This window comes from Panthera uncia, chromosome C2 (genome assembly GCF_023721935.1).
Source record: "Panthera uncia isolate 11264 chromosome C2, Puncia_PCG_1.0, whole genome shotgun sequence".
Lineage (NCBI taxonomy): Eukaryota > Metazoa > Chordata > Mammalia > Carnivora > Felidae > Panthera > Panthera uncia.
Window position 1 is genome coordinate 64,284,791 of NC_064810.1, and position 21,007 is coordinate 64,305,797.

Below are 21,007 nucleotides of genomic sequence, written 5' to 3' on the forward strand. Positions count from 1 at the left end.
TGCATGCTCTATCTCTGTCTCTCTCTAAAAACATGATCTAGCACACAGTATAAATTTATTAGGCTTATCAAATTAATATGTGTGTACTAAAAAAGAGAAAAAAACATGTGTAACATTACAGGGATTAATTATATGTTTTTGACCTGTTATATAATGGTGCTTCATTTGCTTTGTTTGTTACCTAAGATTGCTAGATGTTATCTAGAAGTCTAGAAGTCTTGGCAATATTTTTTGTAAGAGCTGCAAAATTAGCATTGGCCACATCCACCCTCCTCCAGGCTTCTTCAGCCACCATATTCTCCATTTACTCCCCTCTATACCTCTCCAGGGCAAGTAAAATTTTTTGTGCTTTTTGTTTTGTTTTGTTTTGTTTTTTAAACAGCCACAGAGCTACTGAGAGTGAGGGGAAAGGAATAGAGATTCTGATGATTTCACAACTAACCAGCCTACTGGATCAGCTCCTCGTGGGATGGCTGCTGGTGTCTGGATAGGGATCCAGGGGTCAACAAGATAGGGCATAGTGGGGAGCCTTCCCATCATTTTCCATTTTGGGAGTTTGGGGGTTAGGAGAAGTGACACCTGGGGTATCCATTTGGAGAAGGAAAACGAAGAGGAGGAAGAAAGAGTTACCAAGTGTCAGGTAGTTTATTACAGCCCATTAGCAGATGAAGAAATTGGGCTCAGAGAAGCTTCCATTTGTCCAAAGTCACATGTCTAGGGTGAGAAGGAGCCGGGGTTTAAACCCAAGCCACGTGTCTCCAATCCTATCATACTGCAACTGTTAGCTGTAGTTAGAAAGTTTTCCTTAGACAAGGCCAAAATGGAACCCAAGAGTTACATGGTGATGGCAGAAGCCTGTGCCCTCTCTTCACCTTCTCACAACTATGAGGGGAAGTCAGGGAGAAAGCTCGTTGAGGCTTGAGATCCACATTTGGGTGCAGGGGTAGGGAGGGGCAGAGCAGAGCTCAGGTCAGACTGTGAAATGGACAGAGTCTTCACTCTCCCCTCAGCTTCCCTGCCCTCCTTAGAGAGCCTCCTCTTCCTCTGACACCAAGGAGACCCCATCCAATGCCTGGGCTGTGATTGGGACTCCTCTCTCTACATTGTGCTTGGTTGCACCCATCCCATTTGAGGTTCCTACTTCCCTTTTTTTTTTTTTTTTTTTGGTCTCATTGTCATCATCTGTAGCAGCTGGGTGTTGTCCGGAAAGTGCTGTCTCTCAGGGTCTCTGGGCCTGGAGCCCATGGACTCCAGTTTCCCTGGATGATGCTGAGGCAGGTGGTCCTGCACACAGGAGAACTCCAGCAGAACTACTTGAAGAGTACTGTACTAGATGACGAAGGGGAAAGGGAAGGTGCTCTCTAAGTGTCAGCTGTATTAATGCCACCCACAAGGAATACTGTGCTGGAATGACTGGAGTAGCTAGCTTGGTGTGCCAGCTCTGGCTGTGGTGTGAGCGGCTATGAAAATGCAGCCCTCAATCTCTGGCCCCAGGGACCCTGACTGATTCATGGTCCCAGTTGCGGCCTTTTTGGATCTATCCTCATCTTTGTACTGAGACTGACCCCAGCTAGTGACTGAGCAGGGTGGAGATGCTAATCAGGTTCATTACTGTAAGACAGGACTTCGTTAATAAGAAACTTCAGCTTGGGGCCCCAGGATGGTTCGGGTCGGTTAAGCGGTTAAGTGTCCGACTCTGGGTTTGGCTCAGGTCATGATCTTGCGGTTCAAGCCCCACCTCCGGCTTTGTGCTGACGGTGCAGAGCCTGCCTCGGGTTCTTCCCCTCTCCCTCTTTCTCTGCCCCTCCCTGCTCATGCTTTCTCTCTCTCAAAATAAATGAATAAACTTAAGAAAAAAAATCCTTAAAAACAACAACAACAACAACAACTTCGGCTTGAACATTCCCCATTGCCCTTGCCAGAACATTCCAGGAACTGTGAGGCAGTCCAAGACTTTCCTATGTCATCCATTTCCTTTCCCCTCTTCACAGGTGTCAAACTTGCATCATGGTCTAAAGACTGTCTCTGCCTTCTTCAGCTTCCCTTATTCCTCACAGGTGTTATCTCCGGTAAATTTCTTGCCCATCTAGCCCCATCTTGGTGTCTCTTCTCGAGGAGCCAGACTACCACACCTGACGTGGTCTGTGACACCAGAGCAGCCTTCAGTAGTGCCCTATTTATCGCTCCTCTTCTTCCTGGTGGCAGCAGTGCTCGAGTAGTGGGATCATGTGAACCAGGGGAAGCAAGGGCTTCTCTCCAAAATCATTTTATCCTCATCTTGGGCAGACCTGGCACAGCCACGATGACACAGCACCAAGGTTTCCTTGGGGACTGTTACTTTCTGGTGCACAGGTGCGGAGCATGGCCTCTGGGATTAGTTCGTCCCAACTCTACATGACCTTGTGCAAGTTACTTAGCCTCTCTATGCTCTAAGGCTGTACACACCTCACAGAGCTATTGTCCAGAAAGTGTGATAGTGCCCTACTGGCAGGTTCCACCTCGTAGCGGTACGCTGCAGTTTAAGGAGTGCTGGGCAAGTACCTTGCCTTCCCCTTTCCCCTGACCTGCCCAGAACTAGCTCTCTGTGGTTTCTGCCACTCTTTTGGGTGAAGAGGCCATGTGGTGTGCTGGAAACGCCCTGGTTACAGGCCAGTGCAGCCACGTCTAACAACAGGGTTGCAACGGGTCACTTTCTTTGTCTACTGTTCAGTTTCTTCATTCTTTATTTGTAAGAAGATGAACGTCTCTTTGAAAGGAAGGTACTGTCAGAGGCAAACTTCATATTTTTCCACTCTTTCTGTTAAATATACGCTAAACACATATTATTGGTCCAGTTCTATTCTAGGCCCTGGGGATTCAAAATGAAAGGAGAAGGTCTTTGCCCTCAAGTTGCTCAGAGTCTTCCTAGGGAGATAAACATGTCCACGATGATTCTGTGGGTTTTGTCATCACCTAGAGATAAAAGACTTCTGCCTGGGTTTTTACTAACATTTTATAATAGGAAGTGGGAGAGGGGCAGGAAATCATTTCCTGATGATGTTTGGCTCAGAGAGGAAGGACAATGTGTTTCAATGTCCCCTGCCTAAAAAACGAAGTATATTTATTTTCATTGGGAAGAAGAAACCAAAAAACTGTGGAGGTTAGACAAATAGGGAGAGTTTATTTTTCTTCTAACAGGTCATGAGGCCAGTTAATGATCAGCGAGACTCAAGTGAGTGTTCGGTATCCAAAACTTTGAGAGACGGGCTTCTGTGATCTCTTTTGGCATTAGGGGTCGGCTTCACTCCAGCTCTGAGACCTCCAGCTCAGCAATGCCCCCAGGCCTAGGGGACAAAAGCTTCTGTTCGTGGGGACTCCTTTTGTGGCTCAGCATTGGAAGTGCAGGTAATTCGGGGGCTCGGGCCTTAGGTGGAATTTCTTTCAGTCAGTGCTTCTATTTCTTAAACCAATTACTTATATAGTGCTAACATTTGGAGGGTCCCCTAAAAGCCTTCTCTTCTCTTGAGATGAATTTAGAAGAGGGAGGGAAAAAAACCTACAATCATAAAGGGACTGGTAACGACCAGGATACTTTCTCAAGTCCCCTAAAACCTGCATTAATCCTTTCACCCGGCACAAGACTATAAGAAAATAACATTGCATCAATTCCAAAATATGACTTACATCCACTCTATAAATATCCACTGTACCAAGATATATTTAATTTTAAATTAAAAATTTCCAGACTAACCAAGATTTTGCCACTGAGAATGGTGGATGTCCTTGCTAATCCACTACCCAACATTTTTGATAGATGTGGGAAATGTTGCCTGCAAAGAAGTTACAACTATTTATTAATATGTGAGCATGGCTGGTTCCCCACCTCTCTGCCAATACTTCACAGTATCAAACATTTTTCATATTGTCAACCTGATGGAAAAAATAGTATTACATTGTTGTCTTAATTCTTATTTCTTATTATGATTTGTGCTTCCAGTGTCTTGTTTAAGCAATCATACTATAAAGGCAATTTTTCATATTTTCTTCTAAGCCCTAATGGCTAGCCCAATCAGACTAAGATCACTAGGGACAAATCCTTTAATCGTGGTGTATTTTTAAATATAATACTGAATTTTATTTTGCCAAAATTTATTTTTACTTTTGTATATATTTATATATTATTTTGATTATATGTCCATAGAACATTTACCTATCATTTTCTTTTCTTGCATTACCCTTGTCCAGCTAATACTAAGATTATTATAACCTCATGAAATAAGTGTCTATTCTATAAACAGTTTATATAAGGTAAAGACTATTTGTACCTTAAAGCAGTGCAGTTCTCAGATAAAACCATCTAGCTCTAGTATACTTTAGAGTCAGAAAGACTCTTGATTACCAATTTAATGTTTTGATGCTAGTTTTATTTGGGCTTACTATTTCTTCTCGAGTCAGTTTCACTAAATTGGATTTTTCTAGAAAATTATCCATTTCTTCTAAGTTTTCCAATGCATTTGGGAATTTTAAAAAATGTCTTTTTATCCTTGACATTCTGGTGTTATACTATAATGTGCCTACTGTAGATTTATTTTTTTTATCTCGCTCATTACCCTGAGTACAAATTTTGATTGGAGAAATCATATCTTCTTTAGTTGTGGAAAATTCTAAATAATTATCTTTTCAAACTAGTGCTTCTTCTCCCATTCACTTCCTTTAGAGAACAGCTACGAGGTAAAAATAGAATCTTTCCATCTATTGTCTGTACTTTTTGACTATACTTCCATATTAAAATTTTCTTTTACTTCTGTCCTAAACATTACAGTATTGATTCCCTTTTTATTTCGATGGTTATCTTTTTCATTTCTAATTTCCTAACTAGGTTTTTTCTATAAATCTTATTTTATTATTTATTTGTGTTTTTATTTCATAATTTCATATGCTCTGTCTTTATTTTTATCCTTGTGGGTTCTCAGCATATTTATTTAAAAGTCTATGTCAAAGACTTTTAAAAACTTATTTCACCTGGAATGAATTCATGATCCACTTATTGGCTTTATTGACTATCTTTGTAAACATTTGATTTCTGTATAAATTTAGATATTTTGTTTGCAGGCTTTTTTTTAAAGAAAACTCGCTATTGAAGTACAACATATATACAGACAAGCGCACAGATTATTAATACACAGATTAATGAATATTCACAGTGAATTTACTCACCTGTGTAACCATCATCCAAATCAAGAAATAAAACATTACCAGGTTCTTAAAACCCATTCCACATATCCCCTCTTAATCACTACCACCCCAAAGATAACTATTATCTTGACTTCCTACACAATAGGTTAGTTTTATTTCAGTGTCAATGAGAAGTTTGTTTATGGCCTTCCCCATCTCTACCCCCCACCCCCAGTCCTTCCCATCTTTAGACTCTCTCCTCCATTTGGCGGGGGGGAGGGGAGTTGTCTCAGTTCTTCTTAGTGAGGCCTTGTCTTTCCATCCTGCCTTCCTAAATAAACCTATAGCCCAAGGTAAAAAGTCAATAGCTACTTTTTTGTTGTATTGCTTTTGTTTTTAGCTTCCTTTATGGAGTTGGAGAGCTTCGCCTGGTGCTGACCTTCCACAAAGCACTGACACAAAGCACTACTGGACCCCCCTTACCTCACAGAGCTGAATCCTCACAACCACTGTCTTCTCCCAGAACAGGAACCCAGCACCATATTGCAATTCTGTTCTTGTTCTTGCCCACAGAGATATAATCTTCATATTTGAGATCATCTATGTCTTTCTTCTCTTTTGATATTCATCTATGATTAGTCTTTGGTTGGAAAGGTGGTTAGGGAGAGGGGATATTGGAGTATGATTCACTGTGCCACCTTCCATACTCTCGAATGATAGAAAGTTTTATTATGTATCTGCAAATATTGTCAATTTTCTCTCCTCCTTTTCAAACTTTGTAACTTTGATTCCATTTTATTGTCTTGTTTCCCTGGCTTGGACTAGAACTTCCAGTACAATATTTCATAGAAGCACTGATAGTAGACATTCTCATTTGTTTCCAGTTCTAAATGGAATGCTTCTAATGTTTCGCCTATAAGTATGGTCATCAGATAGGCTCTTGGATAGTGCTTTTTCTTAGGTTAAGAAGTGTTGGATATTAAATTTTATTGTGCTTCTTTCTTCTCCATCTATTGATTTGAGCATATGGGTTTTTCTCTTTAATTTTTCATATGTGAAGTACATTAATATATCTTCTAATGTTAAGCCATCTTTTCATATCTTGGATTAAACCCTGCTTGGCCATGATGTATTTTTTATGCATATTATCTTTGATGGGCTTAGATTTGCTGGTAATTTATCCAGGGTCTTTATGTCTGTGTTTAATAGTGAAATTGGCCTTTTGTTTTCTTTTCTCCTTCTATCCTTGTCCAATTTGGATATCTTGGTTATTTTCATAGAATGAATTTAGATTATCCCCCTTTTCTATTCTCTGGAACAGTGATAGGAATTGAAGGAGTGATAGAATTTTTCTGGAAAACTGTCTGGCCTGGTAGAGGTTTTTTGATGAATAAATCAAAAATTACTGTTTCAATTCCCTCATGCTACTGTTTTACACTTGACTTTCTATTTTTTCTTTTTGACTAAGTTTCAGTAAGTTATATTTTCTAGGAAATTGTCTATTTTCTAGGCAAATACCTGTAATTTTAATTTTGGGTGGGTATAAACATGCTCTTTAATAGTTTTTTTTAAAAAAGTCTACTATATATCCCTTTTTATTCTCTATATTGTTTACTTGTGACTTCCCTCTTTTTGTCTTACTCTGTCTTATCAATCAAAAGTACAACTAGTTTATTATTATTTTCAAAGAAGTAGCTTTTCATGTTTATTATGTGTGGCATACCCTATTCTGGGAGTAGAGTGAACAAAATGGATAAAAATCTCTGCTTTCTTTGAAAGTATATCCTAATATAGGAAAATCAGTAAGCAATAAATTTAATAATAAACTAGTAAATTCCATAGGAGATTAGAAGGTGATGATTGCTATAAAAGGAAATAGATTAAGATGACAAAAATTGAGAGAACAGGGGTGAGGAGCCCAGGCAGGTGGCAATTTAAAGTAGTTACACTTGACAAGCAAAGCCTCGGAAGAGAAGAGGGTGTTAGCCATGTGGATGTCTGTGGAAAAGGCACTCCAGGCAGAAGGGATGGCTGGTGCAAAGACCCTCAGGTGGTCTAGGCCTGTGTAGAGTGAGGAAGAGTTGGGAAGACACGTGGCCAGAATGGAGGAAGGAATAGTCAGACAGGCAAAGCTTTCCCGGAGCTCATGGTTTAGACCATTTGGGGCTTTAGTCCAATGTTAGGACTTCAGGTTTCATTCTGAGGGAAATGCCCTCTTTTGCACAGAGGTGTGACATTATTTGACTTATTTTTTGGCTTGCAGTTGACTGTCTACTTCATGTGTCTTCACATTGTCTTTCCTCTGTGTCTGTGTCCAAATTTATTCTTATAAGGACACCAGCCATACAGGATTAGGACCCACCCTATTGGCTTCATTTTAGCATAAATACCTCTATTTATTTAACATAAAGACTCTATCTCCAAATACAGTCACATTCTGAGGTCCTGGGAGTTAGGACTTCAACATACGGATTTATGGTTGGGGGGGGTTACTCAATTTATCTCATGACAATATCCACTTCACCATGGCTTTTAATCTTCTCTAGTTGAGTAATATTCATAGCCTTTTCTGGCAATGTATCTTTAGACATGAAAACTATTCACAGATTTTGGTTACAGAAGTGATGTCTTTAATAAATGAGTCTGAATATTGTACTAGCTGATTTATAATAACTGCTGGTAAGCCCCTGTTTGTCTCTTCCTCTCAAGAACAATTGTCTTCCTTCTAAGAATAGATGACCTCACCTTGAATCTTTCTTGTTTTTCTTTTTGTTTTTTCCTCCAGGAGACGCACCTCCTATCCCACAGACAAAGTGCACTGACTTCCAGAATGCTAATCTTCTCCAAGGCACCAATCTCAAAGTCCAGTTTCTCCTCTTCACCCCTTTGGATCCTAGCTGTGGTCAGCTAGTGCAGGAAAGTAGTGACATCCAAAAGTCTGGGTTCAATGCCTCTCTGGGAACTAAACTAATCATCCATGGATTCAGGTGGGAGTAATCAACCAATAAGATCATCTTCACTAAGAACTAGAGAGTGACCGACCATAAGGCCACAGGAAGTTAATGGGGACCAAGGCGAGAGATGGATTTACTGGAAGTCACATGTTTTATCTCTCACCTCCTGCTGTCTTTGAAGGTTTCTCATATCAACATGAATACACATTATGTTGTTTATTCCTGTTGGTCATGTATATTAGTCCTCTGCTTGGTCTTATCTACATACTTTCAAACAGTAAATATGTATGACCCCAGACAAGTTGTCCCAGCACACGAAGCCTTGGTTTCCACATCTGAATAAAAGGGAAGTTGTAGAAATGGTCCCAGTTGATCTTTCCTTCCTGAAGCATGGGGTATGTGACTCATCTCAGCCAGTGAGGTCATGGGCTGTGTGTAATTAGAGTAAGGGCATGGTGTTTTTATCCAGGGTTTTATTTCCTCTTCTTTATTTCTTCTCTGGCTTCATGATTTAAGAAACTTCCACTCACGGGTGCTACTTCCATCATCTCCTGAGACTAATCTTTCTCAGGTTTGATTTCTTTGATGTCCTATCGTCCAAATTTTGTTATAATATGTAGTCACTGAGTCTCAATTCGACCACTATCCTTCCTTCCAACGTCTTCTCTCCAGAGCCCACTGACAAGGCCTAAAACAGAAGAAGGTTGGTGGGAGGAAAGAGGGAGAAAATGCAGTGAAAATAGTAGCAGTATAGAGCAACTAGAGATGGGAGTGTCCAATGAAGAGGTGGATGCAAAGGCACTGCACAGAGGATCACCATTTCATGGCCTCTGGGTTCTCTCTGCTTCTCAAATCCCTGGACCCTGAGCACCCGGCCCTATACCTCCTTAGGTATATACTTCCTTACTCTTATGCCAAAGTCTCTTCTCCAGAAAATCTTCTATTTAGCCACTATCTAAGGCTGTATGTGTATCCCCAACCAAGAGATAGCTAACAGAGCTGGAGAGCTCAGCAGCTGTCACTCTGTCTGCTCCTAGATCCCCTGAAATCCACTTTCTATGGCAAACACCCAATTTGTGCTCCTCTGCCTACGTGAGTATGCTCTTATCATTCCCTCACTGTGGGCCACTGAGAAAACTTCTCCAGATCCCAAACTCTTGGTAAAGTTCTATGAAATTTTTTCTACCATTCTTCTTTTCCTAGAAAAGCGCTTTTATACTATGAGTTGCAGAAGAATAGAGACTGTATCTTATTTTTCTTTATTTCTCACAAAGCACCTGGAATACTGACCCATTGAATTAATGAAAGTATGATCAAAAGAACAAGTACATAAAAACATTCTGCAAGGGAAGTGCATATTTTTAAAATATATTTTTAATGTTTATTTTTGAAAGAGGGAGAGAGACAGAGTGTGAGCAGGGGAGAGGCAGAGAGAGAGGGAGACACAGAATCTGAAGCAGTCTCCAGGCTCTGAGCTGTCAGCACAGAGCCTGACACTGGGCTTGAACTCATGAACTATGAGGTCATGACCTGAGCCGAGGTCAGACGCTTAACCGACTGAGCCACCCAGGCGTCCCAAGGGAATTGCATATATTAAAAAATGAGAGTTAAGATTGCAAATCTTAACTCTCATGAACAAAGCTATCTTCTTTTTTTCTATAAATAACACAAGCAATGTCAGTACATATGGTTTGTGTGGTATCCATTACCCAAAGGTACCTGACTGAGGGCTGGTGGGGCTGGAATTCAACCTGAATTCTGAGCCCAGGCATGAGGCTGCATCTACCTAGAACAAAAGGCACTCTTTTATAATTTACACAAAGGCTCCATATATGCAGGCAGAAGCCCTGGTGACTATAGGATTATGTCCTCCCTATGCTCAAAGTGGTAGAGGGTTATTGCCCATATATCCCCCTGATTCATTTTGATCGTCCCCCCGCCCCCGGGTTTATTCTGTTAATAGAGAATGTCACTGTAATTCCCATGACAATGGATATTGGCTTGGCAGATAATTTTCCCATCCTTTTTTGGCCCCATGTCTAGGGCTTTAGGTACAAAGCCTTCTTGGATTGATAAATTCATCGGTGCCCTTCTTCAAGCAGCAAATGCTAATGTGATTGCTGTGGACTGGGTTTATGGCTCTACGGGTATCTACTTCTCAGCCGTGCAGAATGTGGTTAAGCTGGGCCTAGAGATCTCCCGTTTCCTCAAGAAACTACTGGTAGGTAGACAAGAGCTTTGGGGGAGTTTTGTCTGCTTATTAGGGGAGAGGAAACAGAAAGAATCAACATATGAGGAGGAGCTTTAGGGCGGAAGCAGAGCTACCTAGTGGCTTGTGGGTCTTCGATTCTAATCTCAACTTTACCACTTACAGTGCTGACTCTGGGCAAGTAGTTGGCCCTCTCTGAGCCTCCCGCTCCTCCTCTGTAAAATGTGCCACTGCATGTTAGATAGGGAGTCACTCGAGAGGGAGTGGCCATGGGCATTACTCACACACGTTGAGCACCAAAAAGAAAATGAGGCAATCATCAAGGTGGGGTTTCTAGGAAGAAGTTGAGTGATGAATGGAATTAAAATTCTGCCTTTTTCCCCCAAAGTGTGTGTGGTGGGTACGTCATGCCCGGGGTCCTCGGATTCTGAAGCTTCAAGGAAAAGTGTGACGCTGTGAGGCCCAGGTTGCCATGGCCCAAATGCAACTCACTTGTAAATGCCCCATTCTAGGTGTTGGGTGTGTCGAAGTCCTCAATCCACATCATTGGTGTTAGCCTGGGAGCCCACGTTGGGGGCGTGGTGGGATATTTCTACGAAGGCCAGTTAGGACGGATCACAGGTAACATTATTCTCTGCCCGTCACCCCAAGTTTGGAGATAAAGAGAGAACGCCCTTGAAATCCCTCTATTGAGGCAAGCAGAAGGATCTTTGTTCTTATGACCAAGTCATTTATTTCCACTAAACTTTATTTATTGTGGCCATTTACATAAAGCAGTACTGTGTTGTTATTGTGTGATCTCTAATGTCAGTATAAGAGGCCATGTATTTCTTTCTGAGCCTCAGTTACTAGTTCTGCGAAATGAGTTATAATAGGTCATATCTCCTTGGCCCACTGTGGAAATCACCTTTAGTCAATTATGCTAAATACTTGCAAAACACTAGGGATTTTATGCTTTAGAAGCTACCCTCAATCAATAAAGGACCAGAGTTATGTGGTAAATACTCTGCTTTCTGGCTCTTCTGTGGGACAAGTCTGAGTCATGTCCTACAGAGCCTCTCAGAAGGGTCCCAGTGGAATGAGACCAAGTTGCCCAAAGTGATAATCCATTCAATACTTTTCCCCCCATGCTCTGATTCATTTTTTCCACTCCTTCACTATGCTTTCTGTGATCTACTCCCAAAAAGCTACTTATGCTTTAAATCCTTGTCTCAGGGTTTGCTTTGGGGGAGGAAGAGGAAAAGAGACCCAAACTAACAGCTGGGGACAGTAATTTTTACTTGTGAAGACTAGCACAAGGCCTTGAACATAGTAACTGCTCAAAAAATTATAGCTGTTGTTATGAGTACATGAGGATTAATATTACTCACATTAGCCCTTACCAACTGGCTCACTTCAGAGCCAGAGAAGCTGCGTCATTGAGAGTTAGAGACACAGCATGCGTTTTCCTGGGTACAATGGCCCTGAGCTGGTCCTCTTGCCCTTGGATCCTTGCTGGGGAACTCTAGGATCTGACCAGGAAGGACTGCCTGGAGAGGTGTGTGACGGGTCCATGAGGGTTCCGGAAGCTGAGATGAAAGGGGCTCCTGACATCAGTCTGTCCCAGCAGGCCTGGACCCCGCTGGACCAGAGTACACCAGAGCCAGCCTGGAGGAGCGCCTGGACCCTGGAGATGCCCTCTTTGTGGAGGCCATCCACACAGACACTGACAGTGAGTGGGGGTGACCCTCCTGGTATGGGGGGGTATGAGCATGGCAGGGGCTAGGAGGCTGGCATCTACCTGTGTGGCTCTGGGCAGATTCCCTCCCTTCTGAGCTTCTGTTGCAGTGAGGAGTTTACCAGCATCATCTTGATCTCTGGTTAACACTAAATCTTGTGACAAGGCTGGGTGGGGGAGGACACTGCTGCCTGGCTGGCATAGGGGAAAGTCATACTACTTTTTTTCAGGGTGAATGTGCCTGGCCCCATGGGATTGGGACATTCCACTTCTGGGGCAGATACTCAGGCCTGTCGGGACTTCCTCCTCCCCAGGGAGGAGCCAGCCCTTCAGTCCAGTGAAAAATGAGAAATCCTCCCCCACCCAACTCTGAATCCATTGTGACCAAATTAAGCTATTCTGACTAGCTGGAAAAGGGGATGGGCATTCCTCCTCATTTCTACTTTGACATGAAATGCCCAGGAGTTAGCCAGATCCTGTGCTCAGGATGGTGGGTACGAGATCAATTCATGCCTATCCCTCACCAGAAGAGTCTGCTGTTCAAGTGAGAGGTGTCCATGTCTCATTCCCTTTGTTCAGAAGCCTTCTTCTTAGCACCCAACACTCACAGATTCCTAATTCTGGAAGAAACCCATGCAGTCATGTAATTCAACCCTCTTTCCCACCTTTGTCATCTCACAGTTAGGAAAGCAAAGACCACAGGCTTCTGCCTAGCTGTTAGGTTAACCATATTAATTATCAAGGTCAACTACTTCTGTTTCTAAATTTGCTAAATAGGTGACTTGTTAGGTCCCTATTTATCAGAGGGCGGCCTCTCAGTCTCCTTCAAAGTTGGAGCCTCTTCCTAATGTGACCAGAGGGAAAAAAATCATTCCATTTGTTTAACTGATTTTCATTGAATTATGTAGTTAGCACCAAGAATGCAACACACAAGACATTGAAAAAGGTCCCTGCCCACATGGAAATACAGACTAATTGCGAGGGCATTCATTCATTACTTCCTTCAATAAACATTAGGTACTCACATGTGACAGGTATGGTGCTGGTATTAGGAATATAGCAGAAAAAAGGCCAAGTCCCTGCTATAAGTTGTAGAGCTTCCAGGCAAGTAAACAGACATTATTACACACTATGAGTATGATAATGGAGAATGTGGGGCAGAGGGTGACTTGTGGGGTGGAGAGGCTGATTACTTCAGGAAGGATTATTGAGGAAAGTCTGTCCCAGGAGGTGATATTTTCGGATGAGAACGAGCAAGTCCTGGGAAAAGCTGGGAGAACATTCAAGTTGGAGAGAACAGCCAAACGAAAGCCTGGACATGGTTGGGGGACAGGAAAGAAAACCATGTGATTAGAGAGCAGGGAGTGAGGCTAGAGAAGAGGGAGGAGGACCAGGCTGGCCATGGTGAGAAGTTTACATTTTATTTTACAGGCAGTGAGAACAGGGAGGCAATTAGGATTTCCTGTAAAGATTATTGTGGATGCTGTGCACAGAATAAGTTGCAGGGGACACTAAGGGGAGCCTGGAGGCTCATTAGAAGGTGTTTACAGTAGAGGCCAAGAGATGGTGGTGGCTTGTGCAGAGGTGGGGGCAGTAGAGACAGAGAGAAATATAAAGACTCAAGGGGCACCTGGGTGGCTCAATCGGTTAAGCATCCAATCTCGGCCCACATCATGATTTCACAGTTTGTGAGTTCAAGCCCCACATTGGGCTCTCTGCTGTCATCCCAGAGCCCTCTTTGGATCTTCTGTCCCCCTCTCTCTCTACCCCTCACTTTCTCTCATTCTTTGTCTCTCTCAAAAATAAATAAACAAAAAAGTCTTTTAAAAAACCGAAAAAAGAAAGATTTGAGAGGTATTTTGGAGGTAGAGTTGGCTAGACAAGTGATGGGCTAAGTGTAGGGAGTGACAGAAAGAGAGGAAGCAAGGATAACTTCCAGGTCATTGCTTAACCCCTGGATAGATGCCAGTAAACAAATAACATGCAACTGATCACTTACAGTAGTGATAGATGTGGAAAGGGGAAAGATGTTTTGAAGGGGAAAACCGGGGTCTTTGGCAGCTGGCTCTGACCCCATCTGAGGAGTCAGCTGTGGTCACAATGATGAGATGAGGGCTAAAGTGTTTCAAATTAGCCAGGTCTTACTTCTGCTCAGTCAGATAAGCACAAAAATATGAGGAAGACTGTGGAAATGTGGCCCCACACATACATATGTGAACTCTTGCTCAAAACAAAGTAAACCGTGTTTGGGGCGCCTGGGTGGCTTGTCAGTTAAGCATCCGACTTCAGCTCAGGTCATGATCTCACGGTCCGTGAGTTCGAGCCCCGCGTCGGGCTCTGTGCTGACAGCTCAGAGCCTGGAGCCTGTTTCAGATTCTGTGTCTCCCTCTCTCTCTGACCCTCCCCTGTTCATGCTCTGTCTCTCTCTGTCTCAAAAATAAATAAAAACGTTAAAAAAAAAAAAAAAGTAAAAAAAAAAAAAGTAAACCGTGTTTGACAAGGAAATTCACCAAGCTTGTAATATCTAGTGATTTATAAAAACTTATGTGAAGGGAGGGGCACCTGGGTGGCTCAGTCAGTTGAGCATCTGACTTCGGCTCAGGTCATGATCTCACGGTCCGTGAGTTCGAGCCCCATGTCGGGCTCTGTGCTGACAGCTTGGAGCCTGGAGCCTGTTTCAGATTCTGTGTCTCCCTCTCTCTCTGACCCTCCCCCGTGAATGTTCTGTCTCTCTCTGTCTCAAAAATAAATAAGCATTAAAAAAATTTATAAAAACTTATGTTAAGGGATATTTTTCTCGAATTTATTAGAGAAATATGAGTATCTTATGGCTTTATTCTTCTTTGCTTCCTTCCAGTGTGTAAAAACACCTTTAGAAAACTGATGGCAGGTTCTTCAGTTTCACAGCACTTAGGAGTGAGGTGGGCACCCAAGGAGCACACAGAGTGGATGCGCTCCCAAAGGCAGAGCTCAGGCTCTGCTGCCAGTGGACCCTGCTGTGGGGCCTGGAAAATAAGCCCCTGCAATCAGAAGTAATGAGATTCTTCCTCCTTCCAGATGCGGGTATTCGGATTCCTGTCGGACACGTGGACTACTTCGTCAATGGAGGCCAAGACCAACCTGGCTGTCCCACCTTCATTCATGCAGGTCAGAAAGCCAGAGAGAGTTGGGGTTTGGCTGCCCCAGAGGCTGGAATTCACCAGTAGCCTTTATGTTGAGTCAGCCAGTGTGGAACACAGGGGGGTCTTCCTTCTCATGTCCTTTGTTATGCCCCATAATGCCTTTCCCAACACTTATTGAATGGATGTCTTTGGAGCCCAGGAATTCCGGGGGAGGAGTGCCCGAAATTAAAAGCGTACACCATACTTCTCCTGGCCTACCCACTTTTTAAGCCCTGCAGTGATATATCATCACTCAAGCCAATAAACCCTATTTTTCCTGGGCCCTGATTTGTGGCAGGTCCACACTAGCTGCATCCTCTGCGGAGCTTAGTTGTGGTAGAAGGAGAACGACACACCCAAAGCTGGCTAGCTGAAGGTTCAATTCACTGATGACTTACTAAATTTGACAGTTCCCCAAAATTGTTTTTAAGATAATCTTGAGTGCATTCAATAAATATACATTTCTTGGGTGCCCAGGTGGCTCAGTTAGTTAAGCATCTGACTCTTGTTTTCGATTTGGGTCATGATCTCACAGTTTGTGAGTTCAGGCCCTGTGTCGGGCTCTGCGTTGGCAGTGCAGAGCCTGCTTGGGATTCTCTCTCTCCCTCTCTCTGTCCTCCCTTGCCCTCTCTTCCTCTCAAAATAAATGAACTTAATAAAAAAATGTACAGTTTCTTTTCTAAATACACAATTGATGCTTGCACAACTTGAATTTGAACTGTACGAGTCCACTTATACATGGATTTTTTGATACAGTACAGTACTGTAAATGTATTTTCTCTTCCTTGTGATTTTTTTCAACATTTTCTTTTCTCTAGCTTACTTTACTGTAAGAATACAGTATTACACTTACACCAAATATGTGTTAATCAACTGTTCATGTTATTAGTAAGGATTCTGGTCAACAATAGGCTATTAATAATTAAGTTCAAGGGTCAATGTATTCTTCTAGAATGTTCTTTTTTTTTTTTAATTTTGTTTTTACATTTATTTATCTTTTGAGAGACATAGACAGAGCACAAGTTGGGAAGGGGCAGAGAGAGAAGGAGACACAGAATCCAAAGCTGGTTCCAGGCTCTGAGCTGTCAGCACAGAGCCCGACGTGGGGCTCGAAGTCACAAACTGTGAGATCATGACCTGAGCCAAAGTCGGACGCTTAACCGACTGAGCCACCCAGGCGCCCCTAGAATGTTCTTTTTGAATTCATTCTTCTTAGCATTATTTTAAATAATATTAAATTTGTCAAAAGCTAAGGACCAAGGGTCGTTTAATCTTCTCACATTCTTCTTATGAACATAGCCAACCTATCAGCATTTCTTATGGGAATTTTATCCTGATTTCTGATTACTGTTTTTAGTCTTTTCTTGCCTTACCAAATTTTTGACACTTTAAGGATTCTTTTGACAATTTTATTGAATAATCCCTAATCTAATTTACTAAATTCATTGATTATCCAAAAACATCTTTCCTTTCACAATTTGTAGATTTTCCAACTTTTTTTTTTTTTTTTTTTTTTTTTTTACCAGATGGGATAGTTTGATTTTAATGGCTTTTGAATATTTCTGTGATATTTCAGCGGCCACTTTTCATTTTTCTTCATAACACAATTTGAAAAGGGTTTGGTTTGTATCCCCCACCTCCCTGTTGCAGCTGGAAGGAGCTTGCCCATAGAGAGTGTGCCAGCCATGGGAAAAAGAAAGTTGACACACAGCTCGGATGTGGTTACTGGTCCCAGAGTGGGGGTCCCAAGGTGAAGGGGGACTCTGAAGACCTCAGAACCTAGAGCTGACTCCCTTGATTGTTTCATTGCTGGGATGAGTATCATGAGGTTATAAAAATTTTTGTTGGGTGTTGATGAAGAAAGTAAAATGTGTAGACAGATATTCATTGTGAGAAGGGGGTAAAGGTCACTAATTGTCTGAAAGCTCCCATTTTCTGAAAGAGAGTTTGATGATCATGAAAGAATGGGTCTCAAATTAAACTTTTTTTTTTTTTTGATAGATTAAGCTTAGGTATCTCTGGAAAAGGAAAAGGAAGAAAGCAGTAGCCATGTCCATTAACATTAAAAAATGTGGCTCAAGAGACATCCCATGTATTTGTAGCCTGCTGGAATATAAAATTCAATAGAGTTATAATAAGTAGCATGGAGGGATTTTCATTTGTCTTAAACTAAAACCTTGGTTGTGTTTTTTACCCTGTTAAGGTTACAGTTACCTGATCTGTGATCACATGAGGGCCGTGTACCTCTACATCAGTGCCCTGGAGAATTCCTGTCCATTGATGGCCTTTCCCTGTGCCAACTACAAGGCCTTTCTTGCTGGAAAATGTCTGGATTGTTTTAACCCATTTCTGCTTTCCTGCCCAAGGATTGGTAAATGCCACCCCTTTGACTTCCTTTGACAATTTGGGGAAAGTTCAAGTCTTGCTAATTGTCACCTCTTTAAGTCCTGCTCTTCTGTGGTCAATAAGTCTATCCAACTACAGTAAGGAAATTCACCAATGAAATGTTCAGCCTGTTCCCACCTGGAGGATGGCATTTGGCCTTCCACATCCCACCTCTCACCATGCATGCTGTTGCCTGATACTATACTTGCTCTGCACACACCCTTCACACACAGCCCCTTGTCTGCAAGTCCAGGCAAAGGACACTTTATAAACATTGGTAGAATTCAGAACTGCTGCCCCCACTCCCAGACCAGATGCTTGCCATAGGTCTTTCTAGCCAGGCCAGCCATTCTCCAATTCCTGGTAGATTCTAAATCAAGGTGTTATGGGGAATCCCCATGAGTGGCACATATGGCCCCCTTTAGGGGTTTGAGGCTGTGGTGACCATGTGCCAGCTGGAGGGCTGCCTAATTCCTGGCTGGCTTGGGCACATTGCTGGATGACCCAGGCTAGTCTGGGGAGGGGGGCTGGGGAAAGGCTGAGGGATCTGACCTCAATTCACCCTGTGAAGGTCATTGCTGAGAACATCCTAGGGTTCTCCAAGGTGGTTTCAGGAAGAACTCTGGGGGAGTATAAATGGTTCCTTTCTCGCCCTCATTCTCCCACTTCCCACCCCTAGCTGCTACTCAGAACCGCAGCTTGACAAAATGTTAAAGTAGATGTAGCTTCCCACAATAAAGCAAATCAACATTACTTCCTACTCATTGTGCATATGCCACAATTTCCCCCAAATGTGGTGGACCAGCCACCTCACACTTTCCCCAGCCTCAGCTCTCACTACACTTTCCCTGGCACTGAACACCCCAGGGATGTTCATGTTTCATGTTTCCTCACCCTGTATGCCTTTGTCCAAACTGTACTCCCTGCTTGTTATGCCCTTCCTTAACTTGTCAACCACTATCCTTCAGGTCAAACGCTTTCCGTGCTTTGTCTGTGAAGGATATAAATGCCGTTAAAACAACTGTCTAATAGATTATTTTACAAATTGGAGATCTAATCTCAAATTTCTGATACATACCTCCTGAGAATGGGCCAGATGATCTTAAAAAATGTGCTTCCTGTGTATTTGCGTGTTTATCTTTGACTGGACTGAACTGTATGTATCCTGGGACCCACCTTAGGGCATGACATATAATGAGCATACAGTGTAGTTGTTTGCAGAATGAATGGGTGTGCAAATTAATCAATATGTGGTTGCGTGCCATGGGACACTGAAATGGCCTCCTCAGGGATCTTGTTTTTTGTCTTTGCCTCTGTATTTCCAGGGCTGATGGAACAAAGTGGTGTTAAGATACAGCCGCTTCCCAAGGAAGTGAAAGTGTACCTCCGGACCACTTCCATGGCTCCGTACTGTGGTGAGTGGGGGGTTTGTGTGTAGCTCAGGTATGCTACTGTGCTGTTCTGCAGAGTCCAGGGCTCTGGCGTGGGCTGTGTCTAGCATGGCATGGGAGCTCAGGCGTGAGGTGAAAGACAGGCGCAAAGATGTCATAGGAGGGGTGAGGGGCAGCAGCTACTGGTCTTAGACCCTAAGCTTTCAGAGCTAGTCCAACCCATGCTCTACTGCAGATTATCAGGTATCTTGCTGTCTGTATACTTATCCTAGTTCCTCCCCACCTCACTTCAGTGTGGGTTCTCTGTAATGTGGTTTTTGGGACCACCCTCTGGCTTCATCCTTCCTGCATACTTTTTTTCACCCCCTCCTCGATGCCCATCTTATGTGTCTCGTACCCTGGCAGCCCTGTTAGGTCAGGGTCTCTAAGGAATGTTGAACCTTGCTCTCTACTCTACTTCCCCTACATACACATACTCCAACTATTTACTGTTGCTTCTAACCACTATGCTTCACTGAAGCTAAGATACCAGTAAAAGATGTTAAATGTGAGAGAAAAATGTGTCTTAGATTCTATGAAATATTACAGGTTGAAGCATCATTTTCTCCTATGCTGTTTGCATCTTAAGTAGAGTGATTATACTTCCTTAGTGCTTGTTATCATAGGATCTTGTCTGGTTTATTGTGTGTATAGGATAAAAGTATGCTGGCTGGGATGATAAATTGTACATCCAAATTAACTCTGATATTCTGATCAGCTTGTGTCTGGTTGGTGGAGGGATCTTTCTTTTTCTTTTTCTTTTTTTTTATTGTTGGGACAGAGAGAGACAGAGCATGAACGGGGGAGGGGCAGAGAGAGAGGGAGACACAGAATCGGAAACAGGCTCCGAGCCATCAGCCCAGAGCCTGACGCGGGGCTCGAACTCACGGACCGCGAGATCGTGACCTGGCTGAAGTCGGACGCTTAACCGACTGCGCCACCCAGGCGCCCCGAGGGATCTTTCTTTATGGCCATTCCTTCCTTGGACCAGAACTCCTGTTGCCATGTGATATGGAGCCCAAAGTTCAGATTGTGGTCATACAGACTTGGATTTGAATGTCAGCTTCTCCACCTACCAGATGTGTCATCAGAAGGAAGTTACTTAACCTGGCTGAACTCTCCATCCTTATGTAGAAAGTGGGAACAACAACAGTATCTACTTTAAAGAATCAATTGTGAGGGTAAAATAAAATAGTATACAGGGAGTTGCTAGCACAGTGACTGGAGCTTGATAAGTAATAATTCCCTTCCTTTTATCATTCAGAGAACTGGGGGAGACTAGATGCGGGTGTTTATCATGCTAGAGAGAATTCATGGCTACCTCTTAGGAACAAGTGGATTATAAGAGTCGACTGTGGGCTTCTCACATATATCTGCTCATTTGACAACCCCACTCTAGTTAGCTGTGAGGACGGGGAGGTTCTGAGAGATTAAGCCTTGTGCCCAAGGCTACACAGTGGTGCGGAAAAGGCAGAATTCAACTCAGGTCTTCTGACTCCAAAATCTATATTCTTTCCATGTCACCACCTGCCTCCACACTGGCTTCTTTGCCTCTGCTTCTGAGAATCTGCTCTTTACAACCGTATTTCTTGGATCCTCTTTTGTCCTCACCGCCCCCTCCAGAGGTCAGCCTGGGGGAGGATGCTTTGTCCAGTGGTGGAGGCAGCGATGCCAGGACCAGATGTCCAGTTTTACTTCCAGTTCTGGGACAGCTTCACAGCAACCTGAACTGGCTCCTTCCTGTCTGCTCAGTCAGGGACACACATGGCAGGGAGCCTGGGGCACACTTGAGGTTAGAGGCATTTCAAAGTCCCTGCTGAGGCAGACTCACACAGCTATAATTTTTCTGACTGTTTCGTATTTGTTGTGAGACTCCCTCTCCATGCCCCAGAAGCATGGCCCTATCTGTTCAAAAACCTCACAGAGCTACAGAAAGAAATAAGCCAGCCCGAGTACCTGCTTTTCTGCATGCTCTGCGCCTTGCAATTCTGAGCTTT

The 21,007-nt window shown here is 43.1% G+C and overlaps 1 protein-coding gene across 3 annotated transcripts in view; it reads left to right on the forward strand.

The window, feature by feature from the left end:
- Positions 1-21,007, forward strand: part of PLA1A (phospholipase A1 member A) — a 194,960-nt gene that overhangs the window by 167,821 nt on the left and 6,132 nt on the right. The window contains exons 1-8 of one of the 3 annotated variants that reach the window (XM_049629425.1): positions 2,309-3,384; positions 7,940-8,141; positions 10,152-10,329; positions 10,830-10,938; positions 11,927-12,028; positions 15,092-15,181; positions 17,399-17,566; positions 18,906-18,995. In XM_049629425.1, the coding sequence (XP_049485382.1) occupies positions 3,312-3,384; positions 7,940-8,141; positions 10,152-10,329; positions 10,830-10,938; positions 11,927-12,028; positions 15,092-15,181; positions 17,399-17,566; positions 18,906-18,995 (1,012 nt within the window). In that variant the 5' untranslated portion in view covers positions 2,309-3,311. Of the gene's footprint in view, positions 1-2,308; positions 3,385-7,939; positions 8,142-9,648; positions 10,330-10,829; positions 10,939-11,926; positions 12,029-15,091; positions 15,182-17,398; positions 17,567-18,905; positions 18,996-21,007 lie in introns of those variants that run through there. The other 2 variants (XM_049629424.1, XM_049629427.1) reach the window with 2 other exon arrangements.